Raw genomic sequence first — 25,611 nt, 5'->3', positions numbered from 1 at the left:
TCGCTCTCCAATTAGGCTGAGGCTAAAAAAATAAATGTATTGAATTATCAGAAAAAATAAGATAGCAACAAGTAACACTAAAATCTTAAGCAATTACTTTGATTTATTGAATACTAACTTTCATGAAATACATAATTTGCTAACTGTTTCAAAAAAATGAAGATATGAAAAAATGAAATTTACCAGAAAAATTCCTAGTTATGTTTTTGTGTAATATGTGTACATTCAGATACTATCGAAACATATAATTTTCGGCATAAATTCAAGAGGCATTCCAAAATCCGTAGTAATACATTTACAAATGATGTTCTGGTCGGAATACATTGAAACCGAATGTTTCTGATCTGATAATGCACGTGTATGTGTAGTATGTTGTCAAAGGAGAACAGTAGATTTATCATACCATGTACATATTATGTGTGCGTAAAACCGCATCACTATCTCTGAACTCCGACAATATGATGATGTTTCTTTTACTTTATAATCCCCGTGTTAAATCACGTGGGCGAAACTCATCATAGGATCAATGTGTAAAGATGTAAAATTTATATATATATGTAAAATGTAAAAACAATTCATATTAAAGTATATAGGAATTTTCTGGTAATGATATGAAAACAGTGCAATTTAGATAATTCATCAAAAATAATAATTATGGTAAGAAAAATGTTTGTTTTAGTTCAATTCAAAAATGAAACATAATTACTAAGGTATAACTAACCTAAAGTGATGTTAAACAAATTGTATAGCTATAAACGGCAAATGTTTACGAAGATAGTCAGAAGTCAAATCAACGTACCTGCATCTTGTTAACAGTAGACATATTTAGGTGATAGTATAAATGGCGTTGATCTTTTAAGTGGCGTTGATCGTGTAGTGGAAACTTCATGTTGTGTCCGCTTTCCGTCCAGCTTCGCTCCGAGGTCGCGGCATCAGTATAATGAAATGACTCTTCTTACTTTGATGGTGTTTTTAATTAAGTTACACGTGTATCTTACATACATATAACATACATAGGTATCCATCTGTACATGTATCGGTACTGGCCTGTCCTGGGCAAAAGCCCAGCCCAGGACTTAATGTCCAGGAATGGCTCCCTGGAAACCGACTGTCTCATATAGTAATTACATCTAATCTTTTATAGTACTAAGTCCTAGGTATGAGTGTACATGATAATACGGAAGACGGCTGTCATATAGCCTAAGACAATATTAGATAACCATGTACAACATGCACCATTAATCTTAGATCAACTACGTCAACAGGTAAACAGAGTTGGTGCCAAAGGGCAAATGTGTTATATAGAAATACAGATCTAGGAATAAAATCTTATATATATTTTTAACTAAATTTTAAAATAATTCATTATATTTCACTGGCCAACATGTCAAATTTTACACCTGAGTGAGTTTAAACTATAGCAGTAGCCTGTTCTTACTTTCATGAAAGAAAATATAAAAAAGTTAAGTTGAATATGACTTATACAATAATGATTCAAATGAATTTATAGAGGCTACTTATAACAAATCAAAAATATTCACAGTAAAAATCGAAATTTATTAAGTTTACATATATCATGAAACCATCACCATCTCAAGAGTTTAAATTACAAATGTATGCTTTTTATAATAGAAGTATTAACAAGTGTCTTGTATGACTGTTATTTAAATCTGTGTATATGTGTGAGGGTGTGTGTGTTGTTTTTTTTTTTTACAAAATAACAATTTTAGAAAAGACACCAAAGCAAATATTTTGTGTGCATACCAATAATTATAAAATTCTATCAAACTAGCAGCGGATGTGTTTCTTAATAAAGTAAAGCAACGTTGCCACGAAGAAAAGTTTTTGCTATTCCAACTTTGACGATGATGTTAGTGTGATGATACAAAAAATATCTGTATAATATCAGTCCTTAAACTACGCGATTCAAATGATTCACCCTCTCTTTTACATCTTTTACGTGTTTTAAATCAAAATTAAACGATCATAGTCTATATTACATGTTTTGTACACAATTCAACTTACCTAGTCTGGTATGTAGGCATTAATACATATATTTTTATTCAAATCTTTACATAGCCTGCTTGATCGAACTTGTACAGGATAATTTAACTTTTTAGTTCCACATCTTTTTTTGACTAGGTCGAGTAGCTCAACCCTGCTTTATCCCTGTAAATTCTGGATTATTGTAAGAAATTATAATGTTCTTAAAAGAGTCCTAATTGATTTAAACTACGTTTGTCATATTCCTGACAGTTTTTTAACGTCTCACTTGAGGGATTTATGTCGGACGAAGATTTGTTTTCAGAATTAAGTGTCTTTTTTACTGTTCATAACAAGACTAACTTGATTATCTGGATGATTTCTATTTAGGACATCAGTTCTATTTCACATGTGTATGCACTTTATATACCGTATTTGCTCTTACTTTGTAATTAATTTACTCTTGTTATACTTTATCAGATACATACATATATATCACATATGATCCGAAGATATAGATTTGAATTTCCTGTCGTAGTTTTACCGAGAGAAATATATATAACATTTTTATACGGTCTCTGATTTTATCATGTGTTATCAATTTTGTGATTAGACCTTTGGGTTTTAAAATTGAAATAAATAATGAATAACTCCGTAGATCACGATGACATTCTCATTAATGTTGGAAGCCAAGTTTTATGAAGCAGTCTATAGCCTTACCTGTAGGTCATAATTATCTCTTATTGTTCTACCTTTCACACCTAGTATCACTTGGTCCACAGAATACCGTACCTTTAGTTGACCAGTGTACAACATGCTGTGTTGTTTGTATCATCGCTGACAATTAAGTCTAACTACCCTAGTTTACCTGTGTGATACTGTCTGGACCATTTGTACCCTATACATGTAGCCTGACCAGTGCATATTACATGGAACTGTTTTAAAGGTTTGACTATAGCACAGTAAAGGAAATATTGTTTATTTTTTTTATCACACTAAGATCGATGGACCATGTGACTTGACTTGTTTTTTGTGAGAGTGTTATTTTTTCTAAACAAAGATACAGAAAGATTTATAACCATATATATTTAATTCTCACCTCCTTATTAAATTATTTGCAGTCGCTACTATGCTTTAGTGACGTTCGGTAAGTATATTTAACTAAATTTCGTTTCGATAAAAAATACACTCCGCAAAATTTTCTACCGAACGGTTATGAGACGGTCAGCGAGTGAAAATAGGTAAACGCAAATGCTACGGTAATGCTACGGTAAGTGGACGCAAACGCTACGGAAATGCTACGGAAATGGTACGGTAATGCTACGGAAGTGCTACGGAAATGGTACGGTAATGCTACGGTAGTGATACGGAAATGGTACGGAAGTGATACGGTAATGCTACGGAAGTGCTACGGAAACGCTACGCTTAAATCGGAACTGCGAACGTACACGGGTCTGTAATTTCAAAAGTCAAATGTGTTTGAATAGAACATGTGACAGCTCGGAGGCGTCCATAGACAACATACAACTCAGATTATGAACTCCTACAAATTTTCCAAGAGCTGTGAGGAAGAGTATAGATTTGATATTATCTTATTCACGAGAAGTGGAGAGAAGACGTTTATTATTCAACATACCTATATCCGAACATCCTGCACGCGACATGGGCGTCATTCACGTGCCAATTATTTGATCCTACGTATCCCCAATAACCTCCGTAGAACACCTCTATCCATCCAGAGCTTTTATTATACCCATCAGCTTCCACCAAGCGGAACTTCACCTCTGAAATATCTGCGTAAAGCAACACCGGTAACCGTTTATCCAGTTTTAAGATTCAGTATAGTTGTACAGCATAGTTTGCATCAAGATAAAAAATAATAATAAAAATGTACTTCTCTTTATGGACTTCAAAAAATGTGACTTCTGCAGTATTTACAAAGACAGCAAGCTCTCATCCTAGATACTCCAGGAGTTACGACCACTTCTTCAGGCGATCTAATATGATTGTAATCCCTTGAACATCGAGGATAACAGTTGTAGGGTGAGGGGGTAGGGCAATAATAATTAATTCAAGATGATGAGGGGTTATTACAATTATAGTAAATTTCAAATGATAAGGGGGTATGACAATTATAGTTAATTTAAAATGATGAGGGGGTATGACAATTATAGCTAATTTAAAATGATGAGGGGGTATGACAATTATAGCTAATTTAAAATGATGAGGGGGTATGACAATTATAGCTAATTTAAAATGATAAGGGGGTATGACAATTATAGTTAATTTAAAATGATGAGGGGGTATGACAATTATAGCTAATTTAAAATGATAAGGGGGTATGACAATTATAGTTAATTTAAAATGATGAGGGGGTATGACAATTATAGTTAATTTAAAATGATAAGGGGGTATGACAATTATAGTTAATTTAAAATGATAAAGGGGTATGACAATTATAGTTAATTTAAAATGATAAGGGGGTATGACAATTATAGTTAATTCAAAATGATAAAGGGGTATGACAATTATAGTTAATTTAGAATGATAAGGGGGTATGACAATTATAGTTAATTTAAAATGATAAGGGGGTATGACAATTATAGTTAATTTAAAATGATAAAGGGGTATGACAATTATAGTTAATTTAAAATGATAAGGGGGTATGACAATTATAGTTAATTTAAAATGATAAGGGGGTATGACAATTATAGTAAATTTCAAATGATTGGAGATGACAGCTTCAGCTGCAAAAAACAAAAACAAAAACAAAAAAACATGAACATAAGGCGTCCGTACCGGAGTCATTGAAGCAGACGACCCCGACATCGTAGTCATGGGAACATGTAGACCCCCATCCATCGAAGGAACAATGGAACAGTTCTGATTCTGATCCAGAACACCTGACATCTCTCATCCACGTCATTCCAGTTCCTTTACCGAAGACGCCAAAGCCGTAAGCAGATCCTCGTCTATAGACGCATTAAACATAAATGGGTATTTTTAACAGTTTGTAAAACTGGTAATTACTTGTATATTGACATGGTAATTATAACGGTATATTGACATTGTAATTATAACGGTATATTGACAGTGTGATAATACTGGTATATTGACAGAGTGATAATACTGGTATATTGATAGTGTTAAAATACTGGTATATTGACAGTGTGTTAATACTGGTATATTGACAGGGTGATATTACTGGTATATTGACAGTGTGAAAATACTGGTATATTGACATGGTGATAATACTGGTATATTGACAGGGTGATAATACTGGTATATTGACAGAGTGATAATACTGTTATATTGACAGGGTGATAAAACTGGTATATTGACAGGGTGATATTACTGGTATATTGACAGAGTGATAATACTGGTATATTGACAGTGTGATAATACTGGTATATTGACGGTGATAATACTGGTATATTGACAGTGTGATTATACTGGTATATTGACAGGGTGATGATACTGGTAAATTGACAGTGTGATAATACTGGTATATTGACGGTGATAATACTGGTATATTGACAGAGTGATAATACTGGTATATTGACAGAGTGATAATACTGGTATATTGACAGGGTGATGATACTGATAAATTGACAGTATGATAATACTGGTATATTGACAGTGTGATTATACTGGTATTTTGACAGGTTGATAATACTGGTAAATTGACAGTGTGATAATACTGGTATATTGACAGTGTGATTATACTGGTATATTGACAGGTTGATAATACTGGTATATAGACAGGTTGATAATACTGGTATATAGACCGGGTGATAATACTGGTATATTGACAGAGTGATAATACTGGTATATTGACAGTGTGATATTACTGGTATATTGACAGGGTGATAATACTGGTATATTGACGGTGATAATACTGGTATATTGACAGGGTGATAATACTGGTATATTGACAGGGTGATGATACTGGTATATTGACAGAGTGATAATACTGGTATATTGACAGAGTGATTATACTGGTATATTGACAGTGTGATAATACTGGTATATTGGCAGTGTGATAATACTGGTATATTGACAGGGTGATAATACTGGTATATTGACAGAGTGATAATACTGGTATATTGACAGGGTGATAATACTGGTATATTGACAGAGTGATAATACTGGTATATTGACAGGGTGATAATACTGGTATATTGACAGTGTGATATTACTGGTATATTGACAGAGTGATAATACTGGTATATTGACATGGTGATAATACTGGTATATTGACAGTGTGATATTACTGGTATATTGACAGAGTGATAATACTGGTATATTGACAGTGTGATAATACTGGTATATTGACAGTGTGATAATACTGGTATATTGACAGAGTGATAATACTGGTATATTGACAGGGTGATAATACTGGTATATTGACAGGTCGATAATACTGGTATATTGACAGGGTGATAATACTGGTAAATTGACAGTGTGATAATACTGGTATATTGACAGGGTGATAATACTGGTAAATTGACAGGGTGATTTTACCGATATATTGACAGGGTGCCATCAACGGTATACTGACAGGGTTATATTACTGATAAATTGACAGGAAAAATGATATTACCGGTGTATTGACATGGTAATATTTCGGTTATAATGACATGGCAAGTTCGACCATTCTGCGGCCATTCGGTGAAATGTATATAATATTTTATAATTTATAGTCAGATCGTAAAACATCAGATTTTCTTTTTTGTTCATAGAAATTTCAGGAGACTCGGGTCAAAGTTCAAAGGCTGCAACGCTAAGTCATATTAGGGGTCTCTTAGTAGAAACAGAAAATCACTACTTGTGTATAATCTCATTGCTAGCCCTGCTAACCTCCCAATGTTGCCCGAAGAGATCAGCCACCCCCATAGTGTGATTACCATTAATGCCAAGCTATAAGCGATTGTTAAATTTTCATCTGGTGACTTTTGACTCCTAAATTTTTTGTAAGCCCAAAAAAATCTGATGTTTTTAATTGCATACCGTCTGCAGTAGACCTTAAAGTCTCCTAAAATATATTATGTTAATTGCTGATGCCCAACTTGACATCTCTCCTTAGATAAGATTTAAATTATGTTCATTCAAGCTTTGCGTGGTATTTTACATGTTGTATAAAATGCCATACAATGTACGAACAAATGCATGTGCATATTGTGCTTTAGCACAACTTCGATTTGTCTTTGTTGACGTGATATGTCAACCGTGGAGAGGCTTTCGATTGGTCGATTTGGAAATTGTCGAACAGATTTGTTATTTAGGCTTATTTTGACATGAACACTTTCGCGGTTTCAACTTGTATCGTATACGGCTAGGCAGGTAGTTTGGAGAAATCTCTCTAGCCGAGCGGTATATTGCGGCTAGTATTTACCAGGGTTACATACTCCCCCTCCAGGAAAGAACTCGTCCTCGAGTTTCCAGGGGTAACAGCGATGCTTTCGCAAGCAGCGATGAGTATCATTCCCGAGTCCCTACGTGGGCGCCAATGTAACAGAGCGCATGATTAATTATATTTAATTCACTGCCTCCGCTAGGGATCGAACCCGTGACCTCTGGCTTACTAGTCTTACGCTCAACCGATCGAGCTAAAGAGAAGATCTCTCTAGCCGAGTGGTATATTGCGGCTTGTATTTACCAGGGTTACACTTAATTAATGTAAGCTACTTAATAAATAGAGGATATCTACGCAGCACTCGTGAAAAATATCAAAATGTTAGCCCCACGAGTGAAATATATTTGGTATTGCTGAAGACACTGTTAGATATTCTGTTTATTACATTTTTTATCAACGAAAAACCTACCCCGTATACTAACTAGGCCTACAGCGAAAGTTTGCATACAAAAAAAGTAGTTCCCCTTGTCCAGGTGCTGACATATATGTCGGGCTTTCTGATTGGTCAATTATTTTGGTATTTTCTAATCATTAATTTGATTGGTCAAATCAGCAAAAGTGATATTTTTCAAAAAATATCACTTTTATAGAATGAATAATTTTTGATATTTCACTGGTAAAAATGTAATAAAAGGAGTTTCTTGGTACTGAGGAATTATTAAGTGGAAATAGTTGTAAAGTCAGTCTATCTACTTTAAAATGTAAAATCTTTGATATAAATTATTGTCTTCCATACCTGTACCCAAGCATTCGACAGACAACTTGAGCGTCATTGTTGTCCCAGGAATTGTCACATACGGCTCCCCACTCTCCGGCGTAGAACACCTCCACGCGACCAGAGCTGTTGGAAAACCCTCCCACCAATCGGACGGCATGCTCATCGACATCTGTGGAATTGTAAATGCAAACATGATCAGCATTTGTTTCAAGATTTAAAAGCTTTTTATCAAGTATATGTATCTTCATTAATCTCAATATTTAAAATGACATAGGTATATATATATTTATATATGTATAATAGTTTACTCTGTTCAAAATATAGATTTTATGTTATAGTTGAATGTGCTTAATCAATTTAAAAAAAAAAACATGAAGAGAATCTTTTCGTTCTCGAGCCCTAATACAGAAAAGTATCTTTCAAACGTCACAGCATCAGATGTTTTGATAAACAATGTTACACTCGTACATGTGTACAGTTGAGTGTAGACTAAAGGTTACACCCAAGTGCACTCCGAGTGCACTCCATTTGGACTGGGAGTGCACTGCGTTTGGACTCCAGGTAAATTTGGAGTGCACTCCAAGTGGACTCCGAGTCTACCTGGAGTCCTATAAGACACCATGCCTACCCCAGTTCTATAATCAGACTATATCATATATATATATTAATACTTTGATGCTTTTAATATAATTACATATAAATAAATATGTATTTACAAATTACTTTTGTTCTTTTAATATTACTATTAACATTTGTTTAGTCTATTAGGAATATTTCTTTTATTGTTAATACATGGTAATAATGTCTACATGTTAAATTTATATTTATTAAGATCCATAAAAGACAGTTAAACAATTTATGCTATAATCAGGTTTCTATGAAAGTTAATTGCTTATTATTTCATATTTCATTAAGATGTAAGTAAATTGTATTTCATTTTATTAAGGAATTGGAAATTATTTCAATTAGAATATTTATTACTGTACATATATCATGACTGTAAACGAAGTTCAGATAATCTATCTATATAATGTTATTGATTATTCAAAATATTGAAAGTTTACAGTATTTAATGAATTATGTATTTTTTATATAAGACAATCTCTACATATATGTACTCAATTCAGGCAAGTTAGATTATAAAATAAACAATCATTTTAGTTTATATAGGTTATATATTTAGAAAAATATACATTAACAACTGTACATATTTACGAGCATTACCTGGTTAAATTAATATTCTGACATAACGTACACACAAGTATGTAGTTCTGGACTACCCATAATAAATGACAGTATCTGTTTAATTACTTTTATTATTGGCCATGCATGACTGACTCTGGCCTGACACCCCTGATACTGTGCCAGGTGAGTTTTAGGAGCCAGCTACAGGTACTGTCTTGGGTTCACAGAAACACCTGTGTCAATACTGTCACTGTATGGCTTCAAATGATGAAGCTGTGCAAAGCAGGGTCTCAGTGTTATAACCTCAGGCCAATTAACAGAACAGTAAGATTATCTGTTTACATGTATAAACGAAATACCAGTGTAATTAAGGTGGAAATGTCAAGATAAGTTGTAAAACATTAACAAATTGGTTAACAGGTTTAAGAAAACAAACTCTATTGAAATGAAGTCATATTCTATACTGAAATTAGAAAGTAAAAATAAGCTGTTTCTTATTACATTGTAACCTGTCTAAACCGTAAGTCATTGAGACCAAACGTATTGGCTGGTTTATGCAGGTGTCCGGTATGTAGAGGTACAATGTTGAATGATATAAGTTTAAAATAATCAATGCAAATCAAATTAAGAAATGATGCAGTTCTTATCTTGTTATATTCAAAAATATAAAGACATTGCTTTAACAAATTAATTGTAAAGAAAGAGATTAAAATAAAAAAAAAATAATTTCAGTGTAATTCAAAATGGTATAATGAATGTAAATTCACCATTTCCCAAAACCAACCTATAGCCTTATACCTGTAATTAGTACACATTGTTCTCATCCAGGAAATAAGATTATAGAGCCTGAGGTAAAATTTGCCTCAGGGCAGTTGGACACAGCAACCTATGTACCATTTACCTGTAAAACTGACCTGTTGGAACTACATCGTTTTCTATTCCCATTCAATCAATATCTATCATAGTATGTGTCACTCATATATTTTATGTAACAGATACAGGTCATAAATGTTCAATGGTTGTTCAAGCCAATTATAAAATCATAAAGTTAAATGTTCAAACTTTAAAAAAAAAAATGCATTAGGCCCGCTGCAGTTGGTGTATGGAATGTTTGATAAGTATTTACTTAACTCAAACATGAAAATTAAGTAATAGTACCAGTTTGAAATTTTTTTTTTCAAATATTTTTTTTATATTAATGACTTATAACTGTTTTAATATTATAATACTGTAATAGGAATGGACAATCATATAATTTCAAAAGTGTCAGATATCGACCGTCACAAGTCTGTACCTATATTCTATATGACCTTGGTATAGGTCAGCCTGAGTTTCCTCTAGCCCTGACACCATACCAGACATGGTGTCAATGCCAGAGGAAACTCGGGCTAGGTAAAGGTAAGGTGTGATGACCAGTTTCCATCTAACAATTAAGGGGGTCTTTATCTAGTTAGATGACTGTGTGTACACCTGTCCAGATCTTCACACCTTATGAGGTAAACTTGAAGGAAGGGGTCATTATTGGGGTCAGTGTACCTGACCTGGAAGTTGGGGTGGGGGTGGGGGTGGGGGGTGGGGGGGGGGGGGGGGGGGGGGGGATGTATCTGATATAACTGTTAAAAGAATTCCATGTATGACCTGGATTTAATGAGGCAGGCATAACAAAAAAAGTTGGTTTACCAAATAGATAACTGTTAAAAGAATTCCATGTATGACCTGGATTTAATGAGGCAGGCATAACAAAAAAAGTTGGTTTACCAAATAGAAATGTAAGTCTGATGTTAAACTGTAAATCAAAATTAGATATTAGATCCGGAATATGCTATCAAGGTGATAAAAAAACTTTCTTTTTTGTTGTATGTTAAGATAAATCTAAACTGTTGGAAGAAAAGTATTTGAAATATATTAATCAAAGTACTGGAAGTACTGTAAACGAACATTATTGTTTAATGCAAAATCAGTAATCTTCTTAGTTTTAAGTTGATAAATTTACTGATATCGGTTTAGGAATTAATTGCAAATAATTTGAAATGTTTGCAGCTGTTCTGATTTGATTGTACACATGCATGTTTCTGTAAGGTCCTAATTGAAATTGGAAGTTTGTTGATCTATCTTGGATCGATGAAAATAAAATATGTCTTCTTTCTTTCGGGAAGGCATCATCAGTTATAATACAGCCAGGACTCTGTGACCTTATTGATGCCAACTTCTAATATGAACTAAATTTAGGCTAGTTCCATCGTTAGTTTGGCATACATAGTTGTATTTCAACTTAATATGATGAAACACACATAAAGAATTACTGAAAACCAAAACCAGAGCTGCTAATCAAGGCCCGAATTAGGAATGTATCCTATTGAAACTGTACTCAAGCATTTATGGTACTTCAAAACAAAAAACTTGACTCCTTTTGTTCAGGAATCATTTGATGTTAATAAATCTGTATATGAGAAGATAAACTTCTGGTATAATTACAGGATGGTAAACAATGTGATAAAGAATAACAACCAGATAAAGACTATCTTCATCGAATAATTCAGCAAACAGGAAAAGAAAACTTCAAGATTCATTTTCAACTTCAAACCTGATCACAAAGATTACAGTCCATTCGATGGGACGACACATTCCCTATTTATTGTCCTTTTCCAATGTTGATCATCCAATCATACTGAACCACACAATTCAGCAATGTAATTGCACAAATCACACCTATATGTGGTGAGAACATTTTTGGCGGTGTTATAAGATTCCATAACTGTATGCAAATTGTGAAGCATTCCATATCTATAACTATATATATATATATATACAGTACGTGTATATATTTACACATATCAAAATTGGAATGACACAGGAGATTTGCAAGTTTAAGTTCACCATCAGTCATGGGAGGTTTATGTAAATTGTTATATTTACCGGGGTAATTAGTAATTTTGAGAATATATTTATGAAGCTCTATTCTGTACATTCTACCAGTGCTTAGAGAATGGACACAATTTTATGTTCTCCAATGTCAAAATTAATCATATGTAAAATATTAGGGGCTTATTCGCCATTCTAGGCCTGATTGCCGTCATAGTAAAATTACCAAAATGGACTTGAAATCAATATTTTTAAGAGAATGATCTATGACTTGAATATTTCATAAAAATAATGTAATACATCGTTTATTCACTTCATTCAGATCTTCAGACACCACATAATTTGTGAAGTCATATATAGAAATATATGAACCATTTTGTTATTGATTTATTCACACAAGTAAGCACTAGATGTAAGCAGTACGTATATGTACCGCTATCTACTTGCATGACTTTGAGTACAGTAAACTACACTCGCTTTGTGGATATTGACAGGATAACATATATTTACATACTAATTCAATTTTAGAATTATAACTGAAATCTTGTAACAGCATGGCACAAATAGTCATCTGAACATGTGTTGTATATTGAAAAATTATTTAGGTAAATATTAACAACTCATTTGCTTGACTTCAATTTTCAATTTATCAATTCATTGATTACTGTGTTTGAAGTATGGTGTAGCGAGAATTTCAAGTCTTGAACATGACTTGATGAACGTTCTAAATTAAAAAATTATCAAAAAGAATTTGTTTGAAAAATAACACAAGTTCCACAGCAATATTAATATATAGAGAATCGATCACACTATTTCAGAAGTTATAAAACTACAAATAACAATTAATGGCTGAATGTTAAATTAAGTGAATATCACAAGTCTTTTTGCATTTGTTTTGAGATAATCCGGATTTCCGTTTTCCGTCTTTGAAAAAAAATACGTAGGCGTATTGCATAGTAAACGTAGCCATGTGTACATATGTAACAGCTGATTTCAATCAGATTGACTTAACATGAACTTAACACCGTCTCAGTAGTTCGTCACAATCGAAAATTTGATCGTGAATTCGGTATTTTGCAAATTCTTTCAAAATACTTCCAGGTAAAGGAAAAAATGCATATGGTCTCTATACACACACCAAAGATTAATAGATCCTATATTGGGTCCATTCTCTCGTAAAAATATCGATTTGGGTCCACTATCGGCCATTTCGGTAATTCAACTCTAACGTTAATCGGGCCGCGATTCGCAAATGAAAAATTAATTTAAAATTCGTAAACTTCTAATATTTTACATATGATACAATTAGGCATTGAAAAACATATATGTGGGTCAATTCTCTGAAAATAATGCCAATTTATATTATAATTGAGCCCCATTTTTCTTCGTTTCGGTATTTCCAAGTCTGCTTCACCTGTGGTCCGTTTCAGTAAATATTCTCGACTTTGCCGAAATAAAAACAAGCTATATAATTGTTCATTTTAAACATGACAACTGCCGACCACACGTATCTAAAAGTGTTATTGTTGATATCATCTGAATATATTGCCGTAGTTATCTGTCACTTCGATTGTAAACCCCCTGCCAAAGTCATGGAAGAATCGACCAATCAAATTGGTTTAACGTTTGATTTCCGTAATCTTGCAGTTACCTCCCTTACAACAGTAAATACGTTCCAAGTATCGCCTACAACAACCAATCCCGTGCACATGGCAAACAAGATATTATCATTTGCATTTGATTTATTGGTCGTTTTCGTCAAAGGAAAATGGAATATGGAAATCGATGACAATGTTAACGCTATGACCAGTCACCCTGACCACAAATGCCACCTAGTATCTACCTTTCTCGCAAACATGTACTGTACGCAGTGTATCGTCTCGTATGCCGTTATTGATATATTTCTTTCTCTAAATTATAGAAATATTCATCTAGTTGATAATGATGTAACATTCTAGAATATATATAATACACATTTAAGTAAATCGCGGACATATTTGCAGACCGATGCTATAATGTCAGCCGTTTTGGAATGAACACGGAAGAGCAAAACTTTCTAAACATCCGGAGACGAATGCGCCTGCGCAATATTTGTTTACATAAATATATTGACCTGGAGTTATTCGTAAAGTTCAGGTTCATTTAGTCTTCACATTTCGCTAGCGTTATGCATTTCTCAAATCTTATGCATCTTGAAAACATCTACTGAATACATTTCAACATTTTCGGTGAAACTACTACATAAAACGAAGATGTTTTTGCAAGTAAATTATTTGAAGCGTAAGGCAATGGGGGCAGCCATATTTCATTGAAACAGACAGTAGATGGCGTATTGGTGAATGTGGCTACCAAATATGGTCATATTTCTCAGTCCAGTTCTTGATGGCAATAACCGAACATTAATGTTCGTTTAAAAACAGTCCTTAGTACTTCGAGTACAAGTTATGTCCAGTACACAATCAAACTCTACATTTTGAGAGACCACAAACAACTTGCCAAATACATTTTTGTTTATTGCCAATTTTCTACTAATTGACGTGGCTTGTTAAAACTCTTCAAATCAAAGGAATGCTATCATACATTTTTCAACGAAGCGCCAGATCTATTCATTTTATATAGGGTTAACTAATAGAAAAAATCAATTATATTAGATGCTGTTAGTTAACCAACGAAAAATGAACCAACAAAATAATAAGATGATTTATATACAAAGATAAAACAGTAGCACATATCTTATTGTTACATGTTTAAGGAGTCTAAATGTATGAGTATACATCTATCTATAAACATTATGTATATGTGTACTTGGTTACAGGTACATGTGATACATGTGGACCCAGGTAGGATTGGGGCCAGATAGGACTCCAGGTAAACTTGGAGTGCACTCGGAGTGCACTCCAAGTTTACCTGGAGTCCAAACGGAGTGCACTCAGAGTCCAAACGGAGTGCACTCGGAGTGCACTTTGTGTAACCTTTAGTCTACACTCAACTGTATTAGAGGTGGTTATAAATACACTAAGCACTCGTTGTGTAATCTCATAAACATCAACTAGTCGTTGAGTAACTTCATACACAACATCAACTCATTGTGTAGCCTAATATAAACCAACCACTCGTTGTGTAGCCTAATATAAACCAACCACTCGTTCTGTAGTTTCATATATACTAAATATATCCTCATATGCACCAGCCACTCCTTGTATTACATCAAATCAAACAACCGATCGCTGTGAAACCTAAAAAAACTAACATACCCTTTAAACATGAATCTATCGTTGTGTAACTTGATATACATCAGCCACTCGTTGTGTTAATAGAGGTTACACAACGAGTGGTTGTTGGATATGGAATTTATTTCATAAGAATAAGATATTTTTTAAAAACTTCAACTTTCGTTTTAACTTTTAAAAAATAACTTTCTACCACAATAATATCGGTCTGAATCAAAGAGAAACGTGGCCAAGCATAAATTCACGTATGCAAATAAGGTGCACCTGTGACGTCATTCAACTATTGATGACGTCAATAACAATTGCAGCTTGGGTCAAAGTTCGAATACTTAACCTATGAAAAGACCGGAAGGTCACATACCACTAGTAGTATATAACATAGAGAATAATACATATCTTTTTCCATATCGGACCCAATATTGGCCCCGAGACCCCAATATTGGCCCAAGGGCCGAAGGCCCGAGGGCCAATATTGGGGTCTCGGGGCCAATATTGTGTCCGATATGGAAAAAGGTATGTTTTATTCAATTTATTGTATTCTTAGTAATAAATCACAGAACATTAATCAAAACAACAATTATAACTTGATAAGAAAAATCAGATTCAAATTTTTAATGTATTGAATTATAAACACTATATAATATTGAAGTTTTTTAAGTCTTTATGAAGTTCATATCTGTCAAATTTATAACGATTTCTAATTTCTCCTATTGTAAAGTTTAAGTTATCAATTTCCTCGGTTACCATGTGTTCCTTCTCGGCGAGATATTCTAGCTCTGCAATTCGTGCTGCAAGCGAATTTAAAATCTTCTCTCCCATGTCCTCATTCCTTCGTCTACTCGACGCCATGTTGTTTGTTTTGATTTCGCTGACAACACAGCACCTACGTCAAAACCCGAGAGACCCGAATAGTTTGATGAGACGCAAAATTTAGAGGTGTTCCGCGAAGAGGGCCAATACAGGGTTTGGGGTGCATTACTGAATCAATAATGCATGGGTAAGGATTACGGATCGGGAGATTTGGCGCCATAATGCATATGCAAAAGAACCTGTATTTATTACTAAGTATACAATAAATACATTTATCCAACAGTCGGGCCATTTATACAATGGCTTGAGAGTGGAATAGCACAGGGTATTGTGGTAGAAATTGATTTACGTCAGCCACTCGTTGTGTAACTTAATATTTCAATGCTTTGTACAATACATAACATTATTTAAATTTTGTCTGTTTTGTCTTTAAACATTGCAACCTATTTTTGTTAAAATATCAGTTTATGATTGTAACAGGGTGTATCCGCCAGCATGTTTATTTGCATATATTGTCTATCGTATCATTTACTCAACAGGTGCGTGTAAGGTCGAATGAATGTGAATACACGAGTAGCTCGATGCTAACACTACCATGGGTGTCATACTCTACACTTTGCTGTCGTCAGGGGAGGACAAACCTTTCCATCCGGAACTCCTCGGGTTTTTTTCTTCAAAATACAGGTATAGCCAACCCAAGGATGATCCGAATGAAACCTTTCAGGCCTCTGGTGTCATTTGTATACCATAGTAATAATCATGTACATCAGCATGACAAATAGTGCAATATTATTTAATAGTTGATTATAAAATGATTCATATATAAATAAACATATGTAAGTAGGAAATAGTTAAAGTACGAAACTACGTCTATGTACATTCTACTTTCACTTCGTACAATCACTTGTTATATTTATATTGTTTCCCCCCCAGGCTTTTCTCTTGAATAAAGAACCAGACCGCAGTCGTGTTCTTGTATATAAGCAACGGGGTAACATGTGTATTGCAATATAGATTCCAGTTGCTGAACACATCCCCTGATTTTATTGTGAGGTATAGTGATAAACAACGTGAGACGACCTTTGTACCGATGGTGGTACTCTTATTTTAGCTTTTGTTAATAGAACGGTCATATGTTCGAATCCTGTGATGAATACTGCGGCGTTAATATGTCAGCAATAGTTCTGTTGTCATCAACAATGAAAATCGATGAACCTTTCTGCTACAGTCTTGGAGATGGCATTAATTTTTATAAACCTTCACCCAGCTAAATTTTAAGCCCATTGTACAATGCTGTAATAAAAAAAAATTAATGAAGATCATACCAGATTGGCTTAGACAGGAAACGAAGGCAGTCGACAGCCTGTTTGAAATGTAGGACGATCCCCATCCAGCAAACGAACAGTCGGCGATTGTGTCCTCTGAACCATTACACTGGACATTGTTCATCCAGGTAGGGTGTTGGAGGTGTTGAAGATCTATGTAGTGTGTCACGAAACGTCCTTTTCCCCGTACTTCAGGTTAAATAAAAATCAAATCTAATGAATTGTAATTCCAATGTTTGCATTTAAGTATCAATAAATGAAGTTTATGTGATTTGCCATTTCATATATATATTATATATGCATGTACATAAAATTCTCTCAAATAAGAAGGCTTCAGTTTTTTTACCTTCCTTTTTTTTTTAATCAAATAACTAATTATTAAAACTTGATTTGTTTACTAATGTTTGCGGAATTGCCAATTTCCATTTATAATTCTGTAGTTTATTGTAACAAAATACCTTTTCCACAATAACTCTTACTTGTATCCCAGCATCTTACATACAACATCAGCATCCTTATCGTCCCAGTAATTATGTAAGACATATCCCCATAGCCCCGCATAGAAAACCTCCACTCTGCCTGACCTGTTGTGATATCCGTCTACCTCCATCAGACGGACTTTCACCTCAGAACCGTCTAGTGTGACAGAATAAATATAGAACAAAGTTTATTTACAAATGTGTAAAGCACGGCTCCTGCATATTTCATACGTTAATACAAGTTAATTATATTTTCAGATTTAATTAAAAGGATTCGCAATTTGTACAAATGAAAGGATATCACGTACAGAAAGACAGTGCTAATGTCTTTAATAGGGACTTATGTATAAAAAATAATCCATTTGCCAAAAAATCATTTTCACCTAGAACATAAAAACAGGACTATCAGTAAAAAATAAACAAATGAAAATCTACTCTTGACAATAAATAGCACTAGTGGTATTTTTCTCATGTGATGGAGGGTGGCAATGGCATATTGAATGTATATGATTTACAAACATAAAATATTAAAATGAAAAAGCAAACTGGAATGCAGAATAAGTTAATTGAATGTACAGTATTCCATCCGTCCAGACTTTGTTTATTACGTAAAGTTAATGTAAACTTATGACGTCATCATAATTGTTGACGATATACATTTCTAAGCAACGTTCGAATAAACAAATTTTCAACTCGCCTAAATAAGTTTGAGAGGACGGAGAAAAGGCATAGCGGCAAAGTCTTGTTTTTTTGTTTGTTATTTATTCTTATATATTTATATCTGAAGTAAATCGGAAAACGCTTTTTCCTCCATTCCTATTTCTGCAACTCTTATTACGAATTCACATTTCCTATTTTCAGTGACGGAAGTGATGCTGCTCCTTTATTTTTATTTTGTTTAATCAATTTATCTCTTTTATCTTTTGTACTTTCTGCTATCTTAGGAAATAGATAGACATACATGGAAGATAAGCAATATCTGAACCCTATTTCTATTGTTTGTAATAACAATTGCATTGTACGTTGTAATTTTAAATTGATGAAGCAATATTTGGTTCATACTAAATGATTATAACATACAAAAATCTGATATCAGTACAACAATAGATAGTAAATAAATAAACTCTAATATAACAATTGAAAACTGATTACCACTTTAACACTTGAATAAAGCCTGCTAGGTGAAAACATTTGAATTCAACAAGAAAAACAACTACCACAATTACGTTTAGATTACAACTTACATCATTTTAACATAGTGACATACACTTATATCTTGATAAAACTTTACTTTACTTAAAAAAATAATATACAATAAAACAAGTACATACAGATTACGATAAACCCAGATATCGAATAATCAATTTTGAAATATGAAAAAGGCTTAAGTTACATTAAAATCCAACCTGATATCGCTAAATCAATTAATTAAACACCGGAAAGCTAACATACCCTACATTGTCTGACTCATTTTTTGATCCCAGAAAGGGATCATTTCATCTGATTTCTACCAGAATGTGTCCGGGGGAAATAGCTGGTATCGCACTTTTTTACATTCACACATTAATATTTCTAAAAGATGGATTTTCATGGAAGTTTTCAAAAAAATAAATAAATAAGGATATATATTTATATGAAACTATGTTTTCTATAGAAGTTTTTCGCATAATTTAATTATGTATGAGGTATTGTTGTTCAATTTGTTTTGTTATACTGTTAATTACCTGTATTGTTAAAACAGAAGACACCAACATCATACTCGTGATTACAGGTAGATCCCCATCCGTTATATCCACACTCATAGAGTGTCGTTTCTGTTCCTGAACACTGGATAGAATTCATCCACACCATTCCAGAACCACGTGGGAAAGCGTAGTTACGGTAGTTGATATAGTTACTGTAAATACAGGAAGGAGTTATGATTGGTCTACATATTCTACTCTGTAACCAAACTATGATACAGCCAAACTAATTTTATAATATAACGACAGACGTGAATAAAATTATAATGTAAATAATTTTCAAATAGCATCAAATCAGATTTTGTCGTGAAACAGTATAACATTGCATTGACTTTGTGAAACAAAAAACAAAAAAAAACAACAAACAAAAAAAAAAACAGAAAAAAAACCCCAAAAAAACAAAACAAAAAAGATAAATACAAATGTTCAATTTACAATGCTAACAAACATAATGTTATATAAACTATGATGAATTCAGTTAATGTTTTGTTGTATGTATTAAAACTTTAAACTAAATTAAAAAAAAAATATATATATCCATTTTTAACACTGCTTCCTTTTCCGGAAGTTACGTCACCTGTATCCAAGTATACGACAGACTACTGCTGCATCAGTATCATCCCAGCTATCACGACAAATTGTTCCCCACTGTCTGTCATAGAACACCTCCACACGACCAGAAGAGTTGGAAAATCCGTCCGTCAGTCGTACAGAAAACTCGTCCACATCTGGAAACATGAACATGAACTGAAGAATTTTACACATATTATCCCTGTTATTTAAAGGTAGGTAATCGTTATTTACGTAAATGTTTAAGTCTATTATTCAAGCATGCCGCTGCACCAATATATTGGCTCTGAACTCGTTGGCTTAACAAAATCCTTTAACTATTTTAACACATTCACAGTCAATAAAAGAATATAAATCTACATGTAATCGTAAATATTCCATGACAAGATCTATCCTAAAATCACTCATATTCATATATATACGTCTTTATAGATCATACCGATGTTGAGCAGTTAAAAGTGATCAGGACGGTTATTGAGTAATAACCATTAAAATCATCCCGGCGTTTTATGGATTACGAACCATTAAAATTATCCCGGCGTTTTATGGATTACGAACCATTAAAATTATCCTGGCGTTTCATGGAGTACAAACCATTAAAATCATTTCGGCGTTTTAAGGAATATACACAATTAAAATCATTTCGAAATTTTATTGAGTAAAAACCATCAAAATCATTTCAACGTTTTATGAAGTAAACACCATTAAAATTATCCCGATGTTCCAGAAATCAAAGGGATCTTCGGCGTTTTCTCTACTGTTAATACTGTGTCTTGTTGAGTTGTGATTAATATGGATACTGAACCTCTCTCTGGGACCGTCTTGGAGGTGCTATTAACCTGTATTAATCCTAATCCAACTAAAGTCTAAGCCCGTGGTAAAATGTAAAATCGAAGTTATTAACACTGATCATACCAGATTGGCTTAGACAGGAGACGAAGGCAGTGGACAGCCTGCTTGAATAGTAGGACGATCCCCATCCATCAAATGGACAGTCGGCGATTGTGTCCTCTGAACCATTACACCTGGACATTGTTCATCCAGGTTGGGTGTTGGAGGTATTGAAGATCTATGTAGTGTGTCACGGAACGTCCTTTTCCCGTACTTCAGATTAGAAAATGCAATTTAATGACTATTTTGATAATTCTATGTTTTCCTTTAAGTGTTGTTAAATCAGTATTTATAAAACAGGTAACATTGTATATTGATAATCTGCATTGTGAAGTGGTTTGTTTTTCTTTGTTGTTTGATCAATTTGCTGTGCGTATTTATATATTTAAAATGATGACAATAAATAAATGAATGATATCAAAAATAGTTTTTATTGCCATATATTCAGAATTTTCATCAATTTCCATTTAAACTTCGGACCCATACTGTTACAAAAATACCTTTTCTGCTCTAACTCTTACCTATATCCCAGCATCCTGCATACAACATCAGCATCTTTATCATCCCATGAACTATACCCGATATATCCCCATAGACCTGCATAGAAAACCTCCACTCTGCCTGACCTGTTGTGATATCCGTCTACCTCCATCAGACGGACTGCCACCTCAGAACCGTCTAGTGTTATAGAATGAATATAGAATGAGATTTGTTTACATAAGTGTCAATGGAAAAACCAAACTTAAAATGGAAAAACCAAACTTAAATGCAGAATAAGTTAATTGACTGTATACTATTCCATCCCTCCCGACTTTACTACGTCACGTTATTGTAAATTTATGACGTCATCATAGTTTTTGGCCTCATACTTTTCTAAGTAATGTTCGTATAAGCAAATCTTCAGTCCGCTGAAGATGTCTGAGAGGGCAGAAAGGCCGGTGACAAAGTCTTCCTTTTTTATTTGTTTGGTTTTTGTTTTTTGTTGTTATTCATGCTCGTATGTTTTAATCTGAAGTAAATCAGAAAACATTTGTTCCTGCTATTCTTATTACGAATTCGCATTTCTTGTCTTCATTTATTGAAGTGATCTTGCACCCTTTTTTTTTATTTTGTTTAATCCACATATCTCTTTTACTTTTTGTACGTTCTACTATCTTATGAACTATATAGACATACATGAAAGATTAGCAATTTGTACCTGGACCCCATTGTTTGTAATACCAATTGCATTGTATGTTGTAATTTCAAGTTGTTTAAAAAGTATTTGGTTCATACTAACTGATACTAACTGCAAAAGACTTAAATTACATTAACATCCAACCAGATATCGTTAAATTAATTAAACGCAGGAAAGCTAACATCATACCCTACATTGTCGGACTCCTTTTTAGATTCAAGCAAAGGATCCGTTCATCTGATTTCTCCCAGAATGTGTCAGGAGAAGAAGCTGGTATATCACTTTACATTCACACATTAATATTTCTAACAGATGGATTATCCTCAAATATTTCCCAATAAAGTTTTCAATAAAATTAAATAAGGATATAATTTGTATGAAACTATGGTGTCGATAGAAGTTTTCGTATCATTTGAAAACGTAGTGGGGTATTGTTGTTCAATATGTTTTGTTATACTGTTAATTACCTGTATTGTTAAAACAGAAGACACCAACATCATACTGATGATTACAGTTAGATCCCCATCCGTTATATCCACACTCATAGAGTGTCGTTTCTGTTCCTGAACACCGGATATAATTCATCCACACCATTCCCGAACCACGTGAGAAAGCGTAGTTACGGTAGTTGATATAGTTACTATAAATACAGGAAGGAATTATGATTGGTCTACATATTCTACTCTGTAACCAAACTATGATACAACCAAACTAATTTTAAAATATAACGACAGACGTGAAAAAAAATTATAATTTAAATAATGAATATTTTCAAATAGCATCAAATCAGATTTTGTCGTGAAACAGCATAAAATTTTATTGACTTTGTGAAAAAAAAGCAAAAAAAAAAAAATTGTTGTATGTAATAAAACCTAACACCAAATTAAAAACATTTCTCCATATTAACACTGCTTCCTTTTCCGGAAGTTACGTCACCTGTATCCAAGTATCCGACAGACTACTGCTGCATCAGTATCATCCCAGCTATCACGACAAATTGTTCCCCACTGTCGGTCATAGAACACCTCCACACGACCAGAAGAGTTGGAAAATCCGTCCGTCAGTCGTACAGCAAACTCGTCCACATCTGGGAATATGAACATTAAATGAAGAATTTTACACATATTATCCCTGTTATTAAAAGTAAGTAATTGTTATTTACGTAAACCTTTTAGTCTATTGTTCAAGCCTGCGCTGCACCAATATAATGACTCTGAATGCTTTGAAAACATTTTTTGGGAATATTCTTAGACATTAACAGTCAATAAAACATATAGATCTACATGTAATCGTAAATATTTCATGATAAGATATACATGTATCCTCAATTTACTCATATTCATATATATATATATATATATAAGTTAAAAAGTTTAAGGTGAACCTTACGGACGAAAAATATGCATTTAAAAAGAATAAAAACACGACACAGCAGCTAGCGCTTTCGTCACGTCTAGGTGACTCTTCAGAATGTTTATTTAAAAATAAACATTCTGAAGAGTCACCTAGACGTGAAGAAAGCGCTAGCTGCTGTGTCGTGTTTTTATTCTTTTTAAATGCATATATATATATATATATATATAAGGGTCAAAGAAGTAATATGAACAGTATAATCCAGATAACACTGGATCCTCACATAAATGTATGGAGGATACGAATTACTTGTAATGATTATATGGGGCAAAGAAGTAATTCAAACAGTGTAAACAAGCCTTATTGTTTACACTGTTTGAATTACTTCTTTGCCCCATATATATATATATATATGTGTGTGTGTGTGTTTCTATAGATCATACCGATGTTGAGCAGTTAAAAGTGATCAAGACGGTTATTGAGTAATATCCATTAAATCAACCCGGCGTTTATGGATTACGAACCATTAAACTTTTCCCGGCGTTCCAAGGAGTACGAACCATTAAATCATTTCGGCGTTTTAAGGAATATACACAATTAAAATCATTTCGAAATGTTATGAAGTAAAAACCATCAAAATCATTTCGACATTTTATGAAGTACACACCATTAAAATTATACCGATGTTGCAGAAATCAAAGGGTACTACTAATCTCCGTGTATAAACTCTTCTTCTAGACTACTTGACAATTTCTTCTCATTTGAAGGGTAGGTCTTTTAATTTAATTCCAAATATTTTACTCGTATATTTGATGATCATATTTCGAAGGTTAACTTGAGCTTATGTTAATATAAAGGTCATTAGTTCGAGTCCTATCCTGGAAACTACGGCGTTTTTCTACTGGTAATATTGTGTCTTGTTGAGTTGTGATTAATATGAATACTGAACCTCTCTGGGACCGGCTTGGAGGTGCTATTAACATGTATTAATCCTAATCCAGCTAAATTCTAAGCCCGTGGTAAAATTAAAAAAAAAGGTTTTAACAAAGATCATACCAGATTGGCTTAGACAGGAGACGAAGGCAGTGGACAGACTGCTTGAATAGTAGGACGATCCCCATCCATCAAATGGACAGTCGGCGATTGTGTCCTCTGAACCATTACACCGGACATTGTTCATCCAGGTAGGGTGTTGGAGGTATTGAAGATCAATGTAGTGTGTCACGGAACGTCCTTTTCCCGTACTTCAGATTAGAAAGTGCATTTTAATGACAATTTGTTAATTCTGCGTTCTCGTTTAAGTATTAATTAAGCAGTATCTATAAAACAGGTAACATTTTATAACGATAATCTGTATTGTGAAGTGTTTTCCTTTCTTTATTTTTTGATCAATTTGCTGGGAGTAGGTATACATTTCAAATGTTGACAATAAATAATTGAATGACATCAAAACTAGCTTTGATTGTCATATATTCAGAATTTTCATCAATTTCCATTTTAACTTCGGAAATATATTGTAATAGAAAATACTTTTCCGCTACAACTCTTACCTATATCCCAGCATCCTGCATACAACATCAGCGTCCTTATCGTCCCAGGAACTATATCCGATATATCCCCATAGACCTGCATAGAAAACCTCCACTCTGCCTGACCTGTTGTGATATCCGTCTACCTCCATCAGACGGACTGCCACCTCAGAACCGTCTGGTGTGATAGAATGAATACAGAACGAAATTTATTAACATAAGTTTCAATGCAAAAACCAAACTTAAATGCACAATAAGTTAATTGAATGTATACTATTCCATCCGTCCCGACGTTATTACGTCACGTTATTGTAAATTTATGACGTCATCACAATTGTTGA

The 25,611-nt window shown here is 33.5% G+C and overlaps 1 protein-coding gene across 1 annotated transcript in view; it reads right to left on the bottom strand.

Annotated features, from left to right (window-relative positions):
- Nucleotides 1-25,611, bottom strand: part of LOC117337736 (deleted in malignant brain tumors 1 protein-like) — a 53,293-nt gene that overhangs the window by 17,299 nt on the left and 10,383 nt on the right. Inside the window, exons 12-25 of the mRNA XM_033898837.1 lie at nucleotides 25,292-25,448; nucleotides 24,798-24,985; nucleotides 23,325-23,475; nucleotides 22,856-23,028; nucleotides 21,733-21,889; nucleotides 21,236-21,345; nucleotides 20,328-20,478; nucleotides 19,733-19,905; nucleotides 18,009-18,165; nucleotides 17,938-17,963; nucleotides 17,530-17,718; nucleotides 8,136-8,286; nucleotides 4,783-4,955; nucleotides 3,620-3,776 (exon numbers count right to left, since the gene is read on the bottom strand). Coding sequence (XP_033754728.1) covers nucleotides 3,620-3,776; nucleotides 4,783-4,955; nucleotides 8,136-8,286; nucleotides 17,530-17,718; nucleotides 17,938-17,963; nucleotides 18,009-18,165; nucleotides 19,733-19,905; nucleotides 20,328-20,478; nucleotides 21,236-21,345; nucleotides 21,733-21,889; nucleotides 22,856-23,028; nucleotides 23,325-23,475; nucleotides 24,798-24,985; nucleotides 25,292-25,448 — 2,113 coding nt within the window. The remainder of the gene's footprint in view (nucleotides 1-3,619; nucleotides 3,777-4,782; nucleotides 4,956-8,135; nucleotides 8,287-17,529; nucleotides 17,719-17,937; nucleotides 17,964-18,008; nucleotides 18,166-19,732; nucleotides 19,906-20,327; nucleotides 20,479-21,235; nucleotides 21,346-21,732; nucleotides 21,890-22,855; nucleotides 23,029-23,324; nucleotides 23,476-24,797; nucleotides 24,986-25,291; nucleotides 25,449-25,611) is intronic.

This window comes from Pecten maximus, chromosome 11 (assembly GCF_902652985.1).
Source record: "Pecten maximus chromosome 11, xPecMax1.1, whole genome shotgun sequence".
NCBI lineage: Eukaryota > Metazoa > Mollusca > Bivalvia > Pectinida > Pectinidae > Pecten > Pecten maximus.
This window is presented reverse-complemented; position numbering and strand designations above follow the sequence as displayed.